Raw genomic sequence first — 17,285 nt, 5'->3', positions numbered from 1 at the left:
CAGCATTGGCCAACTCTTCAGGAGTGCCAATGAGGTTCATGTCATCTACATAAACGGCAATAATAGCAAATCCGGTTTCTGATCTTTTAATAAAAACGCATGGGCAAATAGGATCATTTTTATAACCTTCCCTGATAAGGTATTCACTCAATCTATGATACCACATGCGACCGGATTGCTTTAGACCATACAATGATCTTTGTAATTTGATTGAGTGCAGCTCACGAGGAGCGCCAGAGTTTGGCATTTTAAATCCATCGGGAATTTTCATATAAATATCAGAATCTAGTGAACCATATAGATAGGCCGTTACAACGTCCATTAGACGCAAGTCCAGTCCCTCTTGGACGACCATATTGATAAGAAAACGGAAAGTGATCGTATCCATCACTGGTGAATACGTCTCATCATAATCAATCCCAGGCCGCTGGGAGAAACCTTGAGCTACAAGGCGGGCTTTATATCTTACAATTTCATTGTTCTCGTTCCTCTTACGGACAAATACCCATTTATACCCAACGGGCTTTACATTATCCGGAGTTTGAACGATTTGCCCAAATACTTTCCGTTTTTCTAGGGAAGCCAATTCAGATTTTATTGCTTCCTCCCATTTAGGCCAATCATTTCTTTGGCGGCATTCCATTATGGAACGCGGTTCACTATCATAATCATCGTACATTATTTCTTGTGCAACCGAGAATGCAAAAATGTTATCGATGATTATCTCATTTCTATCCCATATTTCATTGCAAAAACTTATGGGATTCTCGGTATTCCCGGGATTTGATATCGCTTTTTCGATATCAGGCTCAACAGATTCATCTGGAGCATTCTCACTAGGAACCACTTGGTTCGAAGGTTCATCAATTTTCCCCTTTCTTTTTCTAGGAACAACGTCCTTTGATCCAATTGGTCTACCCCGTTTTTGTCGTGGGGGATCATCATTCATTTTCACATGTTCTTCAGGAACAGCGATCCTAGCTGGAACATTCACAGCTGGAATATAAGACTTCGTAACTTTATTGGCATCATTAAATGCATCAGGAAGTCTATTGGCAATATTTTGTAAATGAATGATTCTATGGATCTCATTTTCACATTCAGAGGTACGTGGGTCGAGATGAGATAAATGTTGCTCACACCAAGTGAGATTCTCGATTGGTTTTTGTTTATCATTATCACGGATATTCTGAATATCCTTACCAATCGGTATAAATAATGTCTCATTAAAATGACAATCCGCAAATCTAGCGGTAAATAAATCACCCGTCATTGGTTCCAAGAACCTAATAATCGACGGTGAATCAAACCCAACGTATATGCCAAGTCGGCGTTGGGGACCCATTTTAGTCCTCTGAGAAGGAGGAATTGGCACATGCACAGCGCAACCAAATGTGCGAAGGTGCGAAATATCGGGCTCAAAGCCTAATGCCAATTGCATTGGGGAATGCATATGATAAGCAGTTGGGCGTAATTTAATCAGTGCTGATGCATGCAATACTGCATGGCCCCATGCTGCACTAGTGAGTTTAGATCTCATCAGCAAAGTACGAGCAATTATTTGGACGCGTTTAATCAGAGATTCCGCCAGTCCATTTTGAGTGTGAACGTATGCTACTGGGTGCTCGACATTTATTCCCAGTGCTGCACAATACTCATCAAAAGTTTTTGATGTAAATTCTCCGGCATTATCCATTCTTATGTTTTTAATGGGATAATCAGGGAAATGTGCTCGGAGTTTAATAATTTGTGCTAGCAAACGCGCAAATGCAACATTTCGCGTAGATAATAAGCATACGTGGGACCATCTACAAGATGCGTCCACCAAAACCATAAAATATCTAAATGGCCCACTTGCAGGGTGTATTGGTCCACAAATATCACCATGAATACGTTGTAAAAACGATGGTGATTCATAACCGACCTTTTCAATGGAAGGTTTTATAATGAGCTTTCCTTGTGAACATGATTCACAGAAATATTCATTGGACATCAAGATTTTTGTATCTTTTAATGGATGTCCTTTAGTATGTTGTGCAATCCTACGCATCATAGTCGTTCCTGGGTGACCCAGTCGATCATGCCATAACCCGTGTATATCGGGATTAACAAGTTTCCATGGCATAGTGGCGTAGGATTCGAAAGCTCGAATTTGGACACAATACAGTCCAGAAGCTGTCGCTTCGAACTTCTCATGAACAATTCTTTTGTCCATGACATATGATGTGACGCATAGACACTCCACGGTATTTTCAACCAGTGTCTCTAAATGATACCCATTGCGTCTCACATCTTTAAAACTCAGTAGATTCTTGTTCGATCTACCGGATATCAGTGCATTTTCAATATGCAAAGTGGTACCATTAGGCAACACAATTGTTGCGTTCCCGGAGCCATCTATTATTTCCGCGGAACCTGCAATGGTTTTAACTTGTGCCTTGCACAAAGTCACACTCGAGAAATATATTTTATTATTGAATATTGAGTGTGTAGTTGCACTATCGAGTAGGCAATAATCATATTTGTCCATATTTTTCATGTACGTGTATCAAAATCAGCTCGACCTCGGGTATTTATCCTCCAAGGGAGATATGTACATGTGGGTTTATTCAAAACAACTCAATCTTGGGAATCACACCTTCCAAGAGAGATTTATATACAGTGGGTACAAAATAACCCAAAACCCTTTCAATTTGGACTTGTGATCAATAGCCTCTAAGTTGGCTCTTGACGGGTTTTACCTCGTCTAATGACTCTACGAGCTTCAGGCTCGGAGTTGTTTTCAGATATTTGGCATTTAAATCGGCTTTTGACGGATTATCACGTCTTGACTCAACGAGCTTCAGGCTCGGAGATATATTCTGATATGTGGCCTTTAAATCGGCTTTTGACGGATATTATCACGTCTTGACTCAACGAGCTTCATGCTCGGAGATATATTCAGATATATGGCCTTTAAATCGGCTTTTGACGGATATTATCACGTCTTGACTCAACGAGCTTCAGGCTCGGAGATATAGTATGACCTCTATACGGTCTCTGTTAAGCTCTACGGGTACTATGCCCGGAGTTAAAACGATAGCCTCTAAATCGGCTTTAAACGGAGATTATTATTTCTCCAACTCCACGAGCATCAGGCTCGGAGTTTATATCTTGGCCTCTAAGTCGGCCCACAGATCTGTTGATATATAGCACGTGCTTATAACACTGCTTGGGATCCACAAGCTTGCAAATATAAATTTCAGCAGCAATTCAACAAATAAATAAGCAATAGATTAATATACACGAATCCATCATATCCTTTGAGAAATGATAGCGTATAAAATACCGAAGTATTCGCTAATCATTCTCGTTTGTCTTTACGACAACATAATCGAGGATCTGGATTTTCGTAAAAATAAATAGAAAAAAGAATACGAAAATAACAAATCCCTATCAAACAAAATCTCGTGCTGATAACGTGTTATAGAATAACCCACTAGCTATTTAAGTATCAAGTATATATACGCATATTATTTGTAAGCATAAGAAAGCTTCTGCAAGTTTATTCTGACTTGAGAGAATTGTGAATATCCATTGCGTAGTACATATATATATACATGAGTAGATACAAGCATTGTCATGCTTGAATGTAGGATAGCTATTACAAATAAGTGACACGTTTCACCATGTCAGCTTCAATTCCTTAGTCCTTAAGCAAACATATATTATAATAATTGGCTTATTTTTCCGTGAGATATATAATTGACGGGTGAACTTTTCAATTCTAGATTTTAAGGGTGCAGTTCGCCAATCCATATTATTTCAAGGTGCAAAACACAATTAACCCTTATTTTTATGCTTCATTTTGGATAAGTCCAAATGAAACGAAAATCAGTTTGGGGCAAATATGGCTTAATTCCACTTTGCTCCCTTGAAATATAGCCTTTGGCACTTTGCACCCTAGAATTTTTTTTTATAGCACTTTGTCCTTCAAAACACAATAAATCATGCATAATGCACCCCGGATAAATTTTTAAAGCTAATGAATGTAATTTAATATTTTTAGTGGTTTTTTTAGGATGTCAAATGTCAAATCAATCATTTCTAAACTACAAAGTGAAAAAAATAAAAAAAACACATTTAATCAACATATTAAATTATTATTTTTTTCACAAAGAAATATTAAAAAAAAAAAATATCCTTCATCTATTTATGTATCAAATTATTTGAACATTATATTTTCTTCCAAATATTCTACTAAATATTTTCACTAATTACAACATAAAAATCCACCAATCGAATAATTTGGTGAATTTTGTTTTTTTTTTTTTGTAAGAAAATATAGTTTTTTCAGTTATTCTTTGTCATTTTTGTTTTTCCGTATTTCGTACGCTCGAAATTATGTTGGGGATGGAAGAAAATAATAATTTAATTTGTTATTTGCATCTTGAAAAAAAAAAAAAAAAAACCCAATAAAAAATTAAATTACCCTCATTAAGTTTTAAATATTCAATTCAGGGTTCATTGTAATGATTTATTGTATTTCAAAGGAGTAAAATGCTATTAATTTGTTTCAAGGGTGCGAAGTGCCAAAATACCATATTTCAAGGGTGCAAAGTGGGATTAAGCCGGACAAATATACATTTATTTCCTTTATTAATTTACTTATTTTTTACCAAAGTAATTTGAAATTCGAAATTTCAAAAAATAGCGGGTCCCGCAAGAGCCGTTCTTTGACAGAGGTTTCTTCTTCTCTTTCCTTAAAGCCCCTTTCTTTTTCCCGCCCATTACCACTATATATATATAGATACAAAGTAGAACGCTCCTCTGTATACATTTCTCAATCTCCCATCACCGCAATTCAGCAATATTCTCTCTCCTCTGTTTTCGTGCAGAAGAAATGTCTCTCTCTATGGAGGATCCTTCCGCCAAAGAGCAATCGTCTGCCTCTGGTAATTTTTTGTTGAGAATCATCAATTTTTATGGATTTTTTTTTTTAATTTCCCTAATTTTCCGTTTGAATTTGGGAGTAGGAAGATCGACCTCGAAGCTTCTCAGATACCCGCTCCGATCTGCGACTAGAGCCAAGGAGGAGAAGCCGCCGCTCGCCGACTCCACCAACTCCGCCGCTAAAAGGTCCGTCGGTGTTTGTATTTGTATCAATTTTGTCTTCTTAATTAAATATCGTGATTTAATCACTTGTTAGTTATGTGTTATCCTTAATTGTTTTTGTGAATTTAATTGAATTATGAACTCATAAGTTTCTTCGATGGGGGTTTTTGGATCGGGGGTTAATATGACAGTTTCATCTGTGAAAAATAAAATTTAGGGTTTCAGTTCTGAACATTAAGGATTTAATTGTAAAATATGTTTCCGATTGGGGTAACTACATGAAATTTTGAGAACAAATAGAAAAAAAATCGAAGTGTCAGATTCGAAAAATCGATGTATGAACTAGAGTGTAGGGGGAAAGATGAAAAAAATGGAAATCATTTATCTATAATGCCCTCAATTCACGAATTCAATCCGTAAAAGTATCGAAATGATATTATATTCTTTCTGCAGTATATATATTACCCATTTTACGATGCTTTTAAAATAGTATAATTACTTATTTCGATGACGTATGTTTTTTGTAGGGGAAGAGCTGCATCATCTGTAAGTAAGAGTGTGAATGTTCTTGATCTCTCTGTCAAGGAGAAGTCTGCAAAACCTCCTAGACGTCTCTCGGTTCCTTCGAAGTCAAATGCAAGCCCTGCTGCAAAATCTTTTGGAACGATCACTCCGATTTCCGAGGCTAGGGCAAAGAGGAATGGTGTCAACCATGGAAAAAGCAGTGACACACCTCTATCTGATGTTTCGAGGTCATCTAGCAATCGGAAAAAGTTCAGCGTTCTATCGTCAGCCTCTTATTGGCTCTCTCAGATTAAGCTCTCTGAATCTGCTGCTAAGCACTCAATCTCTCTTGGTTTCTTCAAGCTTGCTTTGGAGGCTGGATGTGAGGTATAAGAAAATTATATAATCTACTCACTAGTCAAGGTTTATAATGATTATATATATGCACTCTAATTTGAAAATTTGAATATTTCATTTGATGAAGCATGGTATGATACATTCTAGCATTGGTTACTTTGTGGATGTGTTTGGCAAGCTAGTGAATTTCTTTTCTTTCTACACATCTACTGCAGTTGTTAAATGCTTAGATTGGTTTTGTGCATATCATAATCTTGCCAAATGGGCTAGTTTTGTCACTTGTGAAGGTACCGTGTTTCTGAATTACCTCCCAAATTTGTGTTTCGGTGACGGGGGTTCCCTAATTGTGGACTCTTATGACCTTCAATTTCTTTAATGCTTTCACTTATTGATGGTGATATACTGATATATATGCACTCTAATTTGAAAATTTGAATGGCACAATACATGCTAGCACTAATTAGTTTATGGATGTGTTCCGAACTTTTAAGGCAAGCTAGTGAATTTCTTGTTTCTTTCTTCTTTTCTTTCGGGTCAAATGGGCTAAAGTTGTTAACTGGGAACGGACTGTGTTTTCGAATTAGTAACCAAATTCTCGAATTTTGTGATGGGGGTTCCCTAATTGTAGACTCTTGTAACGGTCACATTGATCTGTTCACTAATGATATGAACTGTGAGTGCAGCCTATACAGAGGATGAGCGACGAACTAAAAATGTACGCGCGCAATCACAACCTTTCGGAACTTGGAGAAACGGTGAAAGAAGTGTTCGACAGCTATAAGATATCTGAAAACATTGAACCATCACAGGGCTCTGAAACCTGTCCACAAGTGCCTGCTGAGGGTAATCAGTTATCTGACAACGATGACGATGTTAATAGCTCTTCGTCTTCTATAACTGATGCTGAGAAGCTGAAGCCAAAGTCGTTGGACATAAATGCCGGTGAAATTCGCCAAGCAAACAATGAAACCACTCAGAATGATGGTCCAGTGAAGAAAACCACAAGACCAGTACGCAAGAATGCTGCAATCTCGAAGGCTGCTCCTGAAGTTAAGGGCCGCAGTATCCAAAAGAAACCTCAAAAATCGATGAAGCAAGATAAGGACAAGGTGAAGAAGAAGCAGGGAAGTAAATCTGCTCCCGAGGAAGGTGACGTCAGCGATTCCTTTACAGAATATAATATTATTTTTTTTCCGAAATTGCTGATTTGTATACATTTATACGTTCTCATGTTTACTATTGCAGGTCCGCTCGACCCTCCAGCGGAGGGAAATCTGCAGGAAAACAAAGAAAATATGGTAAGTGATTGTGATTCAATGCAATTTTTCGTTATGTTTATGCTTATCCCAAACTTTTAATTGTTACCGGTTTTGATGGTTTTTGCCTTTATGTTTTAGGTTGCGCAGCAAACAGAAGAGATCATCGAGTCTGAAGTTTAAACGAATATCTTATTAATAATGAGTTTTTGGTTGGGTTTCTTTCCAATTGTATATGATACTGAATACTAAGGTGGGACTTCCTTTTTTGAGTCTGGTTTTGTGTGTGAAGTTTGTAATTGTTTGGTCTCCTGTTCTTGATTGTCTTTTCTTTACTATGAGCCTATTTTTACATTTTACACACTTATGTATTTTTTATTATTTTGAATCAATTTATTTTTAAATTCTACTTAAAAGAAAGAATGGGAAGTGGTCAATGATATTTTGAAGCCTGCTACTATATTCAAGACTAAATTAAAATTTTTAATGTATAAATGTTATAATATCTTTACTTGTTAAAGAAATAGAAAATTCTAAATGTGCAATACCAAAAACTTAAAAACAAAAAAGACCCTATCACAAAACTACAAGACAAACTCTCATCTTCTCCATCTTACAAAACCCACAAAACCTTTCTCCTTCCTCCTCCATAAACCCACAAAACCTAAACATTCAATATCATCAAAACTCAACAAATCTTACAAAGATAACAAGTATGGAGTCAGAAAACATCAAAATAGAAGTATCTACGGAGGAAGAACCCAATAAAGTATCCATTTATGTGTTTTTTAGCTAGAATATCGTTTTCTCAAAAAAACAATTCCGAGCAGACGCGGTCGACATGTACATGTCGAATTTTATAGGTAAAAATCGACATTGTCGACACCTTGGTGTCGAAATTTAACTGTTAGCAAATTAGTCCAAATATACTAAATTTCGACATTAAGGTGTCGAATTTATGGACATATATTCGACACCTTAATGTCGAAATTTAGTTGTTACATATTTTTTTTTAACTTTCTATTTTCCAATTACTTTTTATTTCAATATTCATTTATTTTTATACCAAAAGGCGAATACTAAGACGCAGTTTATTGACCAAATTCATCCAAGGTTTCAAAAATATGTACAAAAAATCAAGAACGTCGCATCAAGAGTGGCGGTCGGCGGCGGAGCTTGGGCGTAGGGTAAGGTTCCAAAATCGAAAAATTTCAGATCAAAATCGGTGGAATTTGAAATTTCCAATTTTCTGTCACCTAAAATATAGAATACATAATAATATTGGTAGTGTAATATTTGGAAAAAAAAATCCGAATTTCTGGATTATTATCAGAACTTAAAATAGGATCAAAAATCAGAATCCCATATATATTTCAATTCCACCAAATAATTTCGGCAAAAATCAGAACTCAAAATTTCGGAATTCGGATTGAAAAACTATTGTTCCAAAACTAGAAAATTTCCAAACCCGAATCGGCGGAAATCGAAAAATTCCGTTCCAATTTTCCACCTTAGTTTTACATGAAAAACTAGTGAAACCATTTGAACATCATCAAACTGAGCATCAATGTACTATCTCATCTTTAGTATATCATAAATCCCATGAAGAAAAAAAGGTGGTCAAACATTTGACTTTTTCAATCCCTACAAGAAGATATCAAAGCCTCAATCAAGAACAAGATGAGATTTTGACACTAATACATATAACATTGAAAAATATCTCATAACCAACCATCACAGTTTTCAGCAATATTAATTTCATTACAATCCCAAACACAAATCAGTGCATAGAATTCTATTTTACAATATTCAAAAAAAAAAAAAACAAGAATCTTGCAGCATAATATTTAGGCCTTCTAGCCTAAGAGGTGACATGGTTAATCGGCAGTCCAGCTTTGCTCGACAACTTCCCTAACTCTGCGATTGTATTCTCGCTTATTCTCACTGAACATTCTAGCAGCTTCTGAATTTGCCGGAGAGTTCGGATTTGGGTCGCAAAGCAATGACTGTAGCAATGACATGAATGTAACTATGATTCCGTTTTTTAATAACAATTTATTAGTCGAAAATAGAGATAGCCCACGTAGTGAACAATCACGTTTAATGGGTCTCGTATTCTATCCCCTTTGAATCAAAATACATTATTTTTTCTTCAGAACATACTTTACACTTTCTCGTGACAGAAATAAACTAATTAAATGACCATTAAAATTAAGCAAGCTCGAAATCTAGTGCAATTCGAGAAACAAAAGCATTTTCACAGTAGTTGCAGCCTAATCAAAACATGCCACTACTGAATTTGGTGTGGGAGATTTCTGTAACAGATGAACTGACACTCTTCACAACATAGTACGGAACACGTGTTTACTACATTAAAAGACGGTACCTACTAACTGGTAGCTCGTAAATTTATTATAATTTATATGTCAATAACTTAGTTGGAACTCGTCGAATAATTAAATGAGATTATTCTTGGAAGATATATATGCATGCATTTTCCATTGAACAAAATCATTTTTATGAATACGAAATTATAAATGATAGGGTAAGATACAGAACGCCCACTAATATGAAATTACACAGACGTATATTTCACACCGCCAGAAGAATTCAAAAACCAAGAAAGACGTATTCTTTTATGTTAAAAGCTGTCAGTAAATTCCTTAAATACCCTTTACCCAACAAGTATATGTTCACTATGGTTTCAAGAAGACTATATAAATGAAGAAACTTTGATTTTTCTAAAGTGAATGAATAATCGGGTCTTTTCAACTTTAACTCAGACTCGTTAGATTTTGCTTAAATAGTCGTCCGCCGTTTTGACTTTAAATAGCACAGCATAAAAAACGGTAAAGTTGCATTCTTAAGTAAAAAAAGAAAAGAAAATAGTGTACCTGGATAGATGTAAGTATAGCAGCAACATCATATATAGGACTCCATTGATTTTGAAGGATATCCAAACATATACTTCCATCCGCGTAAACTGATTAGTGACACGGTTAAATTTCATTCTCCGATTAAGATAACAAATACAATAACTACATATATTTTTTTCACCGACTTACTATTTGGATGGAACATTCGAGAAACAAACCGAACAGTTGGTGGCTTGTTTGGATAATCTTCCGTGAACTGAAGTGACAGTTTGAACGTACCTATCACACTCATAACCGATTAGTAATGCATAAGATGCCGTTATTGTACCACATGAGAAATTATTAATTTGTATACACATAAAGATGAATGAATACTTCATCGGTCATACCTCTCGTTTTAATAAGCCAAATATTGCATGAAAGAAATCAACGATACGAGGGAAAAACAAATCATGTATTAAGCAAAGAAATAACCTTATACTTTTAGAAACAGTTGTTTATGAAATTATCAAAAAATTTATTTAGGAACTTAATGTCTAAATCATGTCGCACATCGCCCGTGAAAGTATGAAAAAAATCAGAATAAATTCAAGAAACTAATCAATCGGGAATAAGCACCGATTTTTCTCACCTCCATCCCAAGGTGTATCATCGGGACTGCAATCAACAGAAGAAAATATATCAGAAAAATATCTAATCTAGCTCTATGTAAACATTATTATCGAATGAAAAAGAAATGATTAAAAAAATGAAATTGAAAACGAGACGCTTAATTCATTTCGACGAAACGAAAATCCACTCACCCGAATATAACAGCATTCCATAGCGTAATATTATTGTCTTGCGGTGCACCGCTTATACCGGCAGGCGGGTCCTGCTGCAACCTCTTGAAATCTCTCATCAATCTTTTCCTAGCTGGAGTTGACATTGTAGATGCCTATATATATATGCCCATAATTAAATTTTTTTTTTTACAAAATTAATTATCAAAATTAGGAAATAACATTACTGAATTCACCAAGTAGAAAAAATAATAATAATAATTAAAAAATGATTTTGATTTTCTTCCTACAGTCCGACGCTTGATCTACAATCCAATAATTCAAACAAGAAAAGCTCAATAAAATTCAATTACTTGAAACCCTAATCTAAAGAGAATAAACAATTTCTTTTCCCTGTCAAGATCTACCCAAATTTATACATTCAATTAAAAACCCTAATATAATTTATCGGTAATTGAAACAATACAGTAAGATTAGTAATCAATTTTACCTGTAACGGAGCTTTTGTGTGTGAAGTCCTCCTCCTCGCCGGAGAATGGGTGGTGGTGCGGTGGTGGTGGAGCCCTTGTGAAATGAAATGAAGGAGAAAGAAAGTTTCTTTTATATGATTATGAATTTATTATATGGATGCCCACACTCATATGGGCCCACATTGGATTGAAAATCGGAATAGGATTTTATCAATTTTCGCTGTCGGTTTCGAATTTTCGATTTTATCCCCAATTCCAAAAATTTGATTTTCAATTTTTTAGGCTATGTTTGGAAGCATTTTTATTTTGTTTTCATTGTTTCCCCAAAACAAAATGGGATTTATTACACTTTTCAAATCATTTTCTCAAAACAATTTCAAAAGTTTCTCTCTCCTTCAGACATGATGTGACTGCTACAGTAAAATGATTTGACTGCTACAGTAAAAAATGTCTTCACTAAAAAACAAATAAACATCACTTCATCTTTCAATTTTTTTCCTCAAAAATACTTTTTTCTAACACCTTTAAACATGATTTGACTGCAACAGTGTATTTTGTCTCCTTCCAAAATACAAACAAACATTACTTTCATTCTCAAATTATTCCCCCAAAACATATTTCCTCAAAATGAAATCAAAATAAGATCCAAAACGCTCCCAAACATTGCCTTATTTTCCAATGTTATGCTTATATAAAAGAAAAGTTTGCTCCTAAATCTTAAAAGCAGTTTTTCTTATAAATACTTTTGTGAAATATTTATTTTCTTTATTTTCTCTTTTTTTATAGCACATTCAAAATATTTTTTTCCCCTTTTTCATTGTTTTCTTTTTTTCTTCTTCCTTTTTTCCCTTCCCAACTAAACACGGTCAATTTTTTTTCACATTTTTTATTTTCAAATATTTTCTTTTTCTTTTTTTCTTCTTTTTTTTCTTCTCTTCAAGCACTAAATTTTCTCTCATTTTTTATAGGACACATTTTTTTATTTTGTTTTTTCGTTTTTTCTTCATTTTTCCCTTCCCCACTAAACACGATCAACTTTGAATATTTTTTCACGTTTGTTTCTTTTTCTTTTTTCTTCTTTTTTTACCCTTCCAGCACTAACTTTTCTCTCCTTTTTTATAGCACATGTATGTGTATTTAATTGTTAAAATAGATATACAGATTAAGATTGCAATTAGTAAAATTTTTACATTTTCGGTTTTCCATTGTTTTGCTATTGTACATATCATATATGTTTACTAATTTCTAATTTTGCTTACATTATATTCTTTTCAATATCCGTCCGCTCAACGCACAAGGCAAAATACTAATGTGTTTAATAACTATTATAATAACTATGATGTAGTTAGGACGGAAATACAACCTTATTAGGAAAGTTCTTATTTCATGATGCTAAAAGTAGGTTGGGTAGTTCAAATATTCTCAAACTCAAGTAGGTAGAGAATGTTGTAAGAATGATAGAACTAGGGTTGCAAGTTGGAACGGAAATTTCAATTTCCGTCGTTTTGGTATGAAAAGTTCCGACTTTCAAAAATTCAATTTCCAAAATTTTCCAAATTTTTTGGATTGAAATTGAAATTATATAAAAAAGTTGGAATCTCCGATTTCTGATCCGATTTAATTTCCGAAATTAAATCCAAAAAAATCCGAAAAATACACCTATAAATATGATATAATATATAATACTTATTTTAAGTTTTTATTTTGTTTTCTGAAACATGGATTTGATTTAAGTTTTATTTTAGAATATTGACATGTTGAATTGTTGTTAGAAGTTTTATTGAATAGTATAATGTTGTTATTTATTATTTATTTCCTTTAAAACTGAAATTTAGTAGTTATTAGTCTTACTTTTATCGACATAAATGTTCTTATTTTTGAAAAATTATGAATTTTTCAGAAAATTTTCGCTAAATTTTGAAATTTTGGAACTTATATGATTGCGATTTTTTTCCGAAATTCCGAAAAGGATTTTGTAATTGGAACTGATTTTATACTTCCGAATATATTTGAAAATTTTCCGAAAAGACTAATTCCAATCCGATCCATCCGACTTTCACTCGTAGATAGAACATAGGCCCCTATTTCAAGAATTTGTTACTGGATGAGCTTAATTTTTTTGCCCCGAAAAAAAAGTTGCCTTTTTTTTTTTTTGTATAAAATAGACAAAATGAGGAAATAGGTAAAGAAAAGAAAAAAAGGAGAATTGGTTTTAAGACCTTTTTTTTTTCATAGATTTGAAATTTGGGTGGACTAATTAATAAAAATGAGGTGAGCTAAATACATTTATAGGAGTGCTTAAATTATATGAAGAACTATAGCAGGAACAACTGAATCATAATAATAATACAAACACATTCCCAGTCTTTCAACGAGCTCGAGTGCACCCAGAGATAAGTTCGTTTAGAAATCGCAATACAAATCAACGCGTAAGATCCTTATTTACAATACACAAAGCAATAAAAGAAGTCTTCAGTGTAACAATATTACAAAACCCCGTTAACATCTTAAATCGGACCGCAATAAGAGTGCCAAATATCCATTCGAAAGGCACAAAAATTTAATTCCCGATGGGGGGCGATGTTTTTTAAGCTTGTAAATGAGCTGCATTCATTTACTTACCAACTTATAATCCGTCCAACACGGTTTAATCGGCAGTCCAGCTTTGCTCCACAACTTCCCTAACTCTGCGATTGTACTCTCGCTTATTCTCGTTGTACATTCTAGCAGCTTCCGAATTTGCTGGAGAATTCGGATTTGGATCGCACAACAACGACTGCGTAACGTAAACGAAAATGCAATAAATAATAGTTTATGACAACTTCGTAATTTAACAATAGAGAGAGGACCACATTCATAAATACAGCTGTTGCTTTTTTTTTTTTTAAATAATTATTAACCAAGAAAAACATATCCCCACCAATTATAAAACAAGGATAAATTACGGCCACACCCTTGAGGTAATGTCAAATTACGAAAAAAACCCTCATGTTAGTACCCGTTCTATCTCATTCGAGCCCATATTTTTGAAACAAGATGATCATAAGATGTATCTGTTGGCTTGTAAATATCAGATTGTGGTGTATCTAGAACTGCATTTTTACACAAAACGAGTACAAACAAAAGAACATTACACGGAATCTAGAAGATTATGTTGAATTTTACACCATAAGGGTGGACATGTAAGAAGACTCATAGTTGAGGGGTGGTTGTAATTACCCCAAACATGAGGGGTTTTTCGTAATTTCACCTTACCTCAGGGGTGTGGCCGTAATTTACGCTATAAAACAATTTTTTAGGGTCTCATAGTTATTCCCTTTTAATTAGCAACATGCTTCTCAACTTTGATCTACAATTCTTGAAATTGCAATTTTACCTGGACAGATGTAAGTATAGCAGCAACGTCGTATATAGGACTCCACTGATTTTGCAGAATATCCAAACATATACTTCCATCCGCGTAAACTGATTAAAAACACGGTTCAAATTTCAAAGTCCGAACTCATACTAATTAAGCTTATAAATCAAATTAAATATATATACATTGAACTTTTCATCTTACTATTTGGATGGAACATTCGAGAAACAAATCGAACAGTCGGTGGCTTGTTTGGATAATCTTCGTTGAACTGAAGAGTCAACTTAAACGTACCTATTACACTCAAAGCACATCCCATAAAGTTGAAGTTGCCAAATATTAAGAACAAATAAGGTAAAAGTCGATAATATTGAAGTACAATATTCCTCGTTTATATAAAGTGGCAAATAACGAAGTTATTGCCAACAAAACCGAAGCATACAAATATGATAAACAAAAAAAAAAAAAAAAATTAGATTCACGACTGACTCACCTCCATCCCAAGGCGTCTCGTCTGGACTGCAATCCCCACACCACATGAGAAAGGAAACCATAAAATTTCTTATGCAACTCTATATACAATTTACAAGAAAATTAACGGAGATATTATTGAATTGAACTAAAAAAAAAAAAGCATGCTCAATTTTTAATTGATCAAAAAATTAATTTACGCACCCGAAAATAACGGCATTCCACAGCATAATGTTATTGTCTTGCGGAGCGCCGCTAATACCGGCAGGTGGATCCTGCTGCAACCTCTTGAAGTCCCTCATCAGCCTCTTCCTAGCTGAAGTCGACATCTCAACTGCCTAATCATCATTACCAAAAAAAAAAAAAAAAAAAAAAACGATTAATTCGCACCAATAGTAACAAGAATTTCCGGTCCCCGAAACCAACTCCCCGAAGGTAAATTAACATTTCCAATACTCAATACTAGAATACCTAATACTCAAGCACCCCCTATATTACAAATTCTTACATTATATTATATATATATATATATATATATATATATATATATATATATATATATATATATATATATATATATATATATATATATATATATATATATATATATAGCCCACCCAAAACTCAAATTATGCAAAAAAAAAAAAAAAAAAAAAACCTCAAGTTTTTTCTCTTCTTAATTTATCCCAAAAAAAGGTTCGATTTTGTTTTTGGGGGAACTGCCCCCAGACCCCCAAAATTTTAAGCCCACACTGTACAAAATTCGTGGACTCGCCACTGAATATAAGGATCGATAGTTAAAACCATGTTTTGAGATTGTTTTGTTAGTATACCGAACCAAACACAAACATATATAAATTTCCGTTCGGCAGTACATAAAGTTCGGATCGAGCTTGAGCTCAATTAGAAAAATAAAATAAAACAAATATACAAATTAAATCAAATCTAGCTCAAGCACAAAGCAGCTTGAACTTAATCCGTCCGTATAAACTAATACACCCAATTTCTAGGTTACCCAGTCGAGTTTCGAAAGAATCGCTTTTCATTGAGGAAAAATGAAAAGATTCAGCTAAATTAATTAGCAAATTACTCCAAAACAAAACCAATATATAATTACTCTGAATCGGATTAATCATTTCTTTCCATATGAAGACTAAACTCAACTCAATTGAATTGAAACTAATTAATCAGCAAAATTAATTCAGAAATAAATAATCCAGATGCGAATAAAAATCAAATTATAGAAAGTTGAATACGCAAATTACCTGTTGAGAGGACGTTGCGTGAAGGGATGGAGCTGAAGAGAAGAAGAAGAAGAAGAAGAGGACCAGAATGAACAAATAAAACTATAATTTCTTTTAATATATTTTTATATATAACGGTAAATTCCATTTTTCAACCCTCCAACTTGTCGCTATGTGGTAATTAATTAGTAATTAGTAATTACCACTTCCATTCTTACATGTGTAGATATATTGTCAATTACTCTATTGTGTGCGTGTGTGTGTATAATTGTATATAAATAAATTAATTTTTAATTACGGTTACAATTATAAGGTTTTACTGACTAAATAAATAGTAGGGACCAGTAACATATTCGGCTGACAAAATTTATGTGTACTCAAACCTGCCACAAAAATTAAAGTTTGCTATTAAACGTTACTCACTCCGTCTCATATTATATGTCGTTTTAGGTAGTTAGGCGTATATTAAGATATTCAATAAATATGCATAAATTATACCAAATTTAACACAATAAATGCTAAAATACCCTTGTCATTAATTATTTTTTAATTAACTAATTAAGAGTTAGATGAGACAAAATTGATAAAAATACAATTAATACTTTATTGAAACTCTAAATGACAAATAATTAGGACAAAAACATACCAAAAAAGACATATAATAAGGGATAGATGGAGTATTGTTTTTATTATATTAAAACCATACATCTCATGACATAAATTTAATAGGGGGTGGCTAAATAAATGAGTGACTATTTTATCATCCAAACTACATGCTAATTTTATTAAATAAGAGACTTTATAAATAAATTTCATATAATATAAGAATTTAATATATTTAATAAAAAATCTAATCAGTGAATCGAATTTCGG

General features: G+C 33.6%; 3 protein-coding genes across 5 annotated transcripts; 1 reads left to right on the top strand and 2 right to left on the bottom strand.

The window, feature by feature from the left end:
- Nucleotides 1-4,776: 4,776 nt before the first annotated feature.
- Nucleotides 4,777-7,570, top strand: LOC105959788 (microtubule-associated futsch-like protein). The gene is made up of 6 exons (XM_012983940.2): nt 4,777-4,934; nt 5,016-5,118; nt 5,622-5,985; nt 6,639-7,104; nt 7,201-7,253; nt 7,353-7,570. The coding sequence occupies exons 1-6, from the start codon at nt 4,883-4,885 to the stop codon at nt 7,392-7,394; spliced, it is 1,080 nt and encodes a 359-aa protein (XP_012839394.2). The 5' UTR covers nt 4,777-4,882; the 3' UTR covers nt 7,395-7,570.
- Nucleotides 7,571-8,897: 1,327 nt separating this feature from the next.
- LOC105959789 (ubiquitin-conjugating enzyme E2 2) lies at nt 8,898-11,620 on the bottom strand. Its single transcript, XM_012983941.2, has 6 exons — nt 11,360-11,620; nt 10,891-11,024; nt 10,719-10,744; nt 10,277-10,366; nt 10,106-10,194; nt 8,898-9,217 (listed from the first exon to the last, which is right to left on the bottom strand). Exons 2-6 carry the CDS (start codon nt 11,013-11,015, stop codon nt 9,089-9,091), a joined length of 459 nt encoding a protein of 152 aa, XP_012839395.1. The 5' UTR covers nt 11,016-11,024; nt 11,360-11,620; the 3' UTR covers nt 8,898-9,088.
- Nucleotides 11,621-13,733: 2,113 nt separating this feature from the next.
- LOC105959790 (ubiquitin-conjugating enzyme E2 2) lies at nt 13,734-16,511 on the bottom strand. 3 transcript variants are annotated; one of them, XM_012983942.2, is made up of 6 exons: nt 16,434-16,511; nt 15,373-15,506; nt 15,191-15,216; nt 14,902-14,991; nt 14,716-14,804; nt 13,734-14,115 (listed from the first exon to the last, which is right to left on the bottom strand). In XM_012983942.2, the coding sequence occupies exons 2-6, from the start codon at nt 15,495-15,497 to the stop codon at nt 13,987-13,989; spliced, it is 459 nt and encodes a 152-aa protein (XP_012839396.1). In that variant the 5' UTR covers nt 15,498-15,506; nt 16,434-16,511; the 3' UTR covers nt 13,734-13,986. The 3 variants fall into 3 exon arrangements, with proteins under 3 accessions (XP_012839396.1, XP_088679660.1, XP_088679659.1); XM_088823534.1 differs by having other exon boundaries at nt 15,191-15,269; nt 16,434-16,506; XM_088823533.1 differs by having other exon boundaries at nt 15,373-15,508; nt 16,447-16,505.
- Between the last annotated feature and the right edge of the window lie 774 nt (nt 16,512-17,285).

Source organism: Erythranthe guttata, chromosome 9, assembly GCF_056151865.1.
Source record: "Erythranthe guttata isolate IM_541 chromosome 9, IM_541, whole genome shotgun sequence".
In the NCBI taxonomy this organism is placed as follows: Eukaryota; Viridiplantae; Streptophyta; class Magnoliopsida; order Lamiales; family Phrymaceae; genus Erythranthe; species Erythranthe guttata.
Note: the sequence above shows the minus strand (reverse complement) of the source record. Positions and strands in the feature narration are given on the sequence as shown.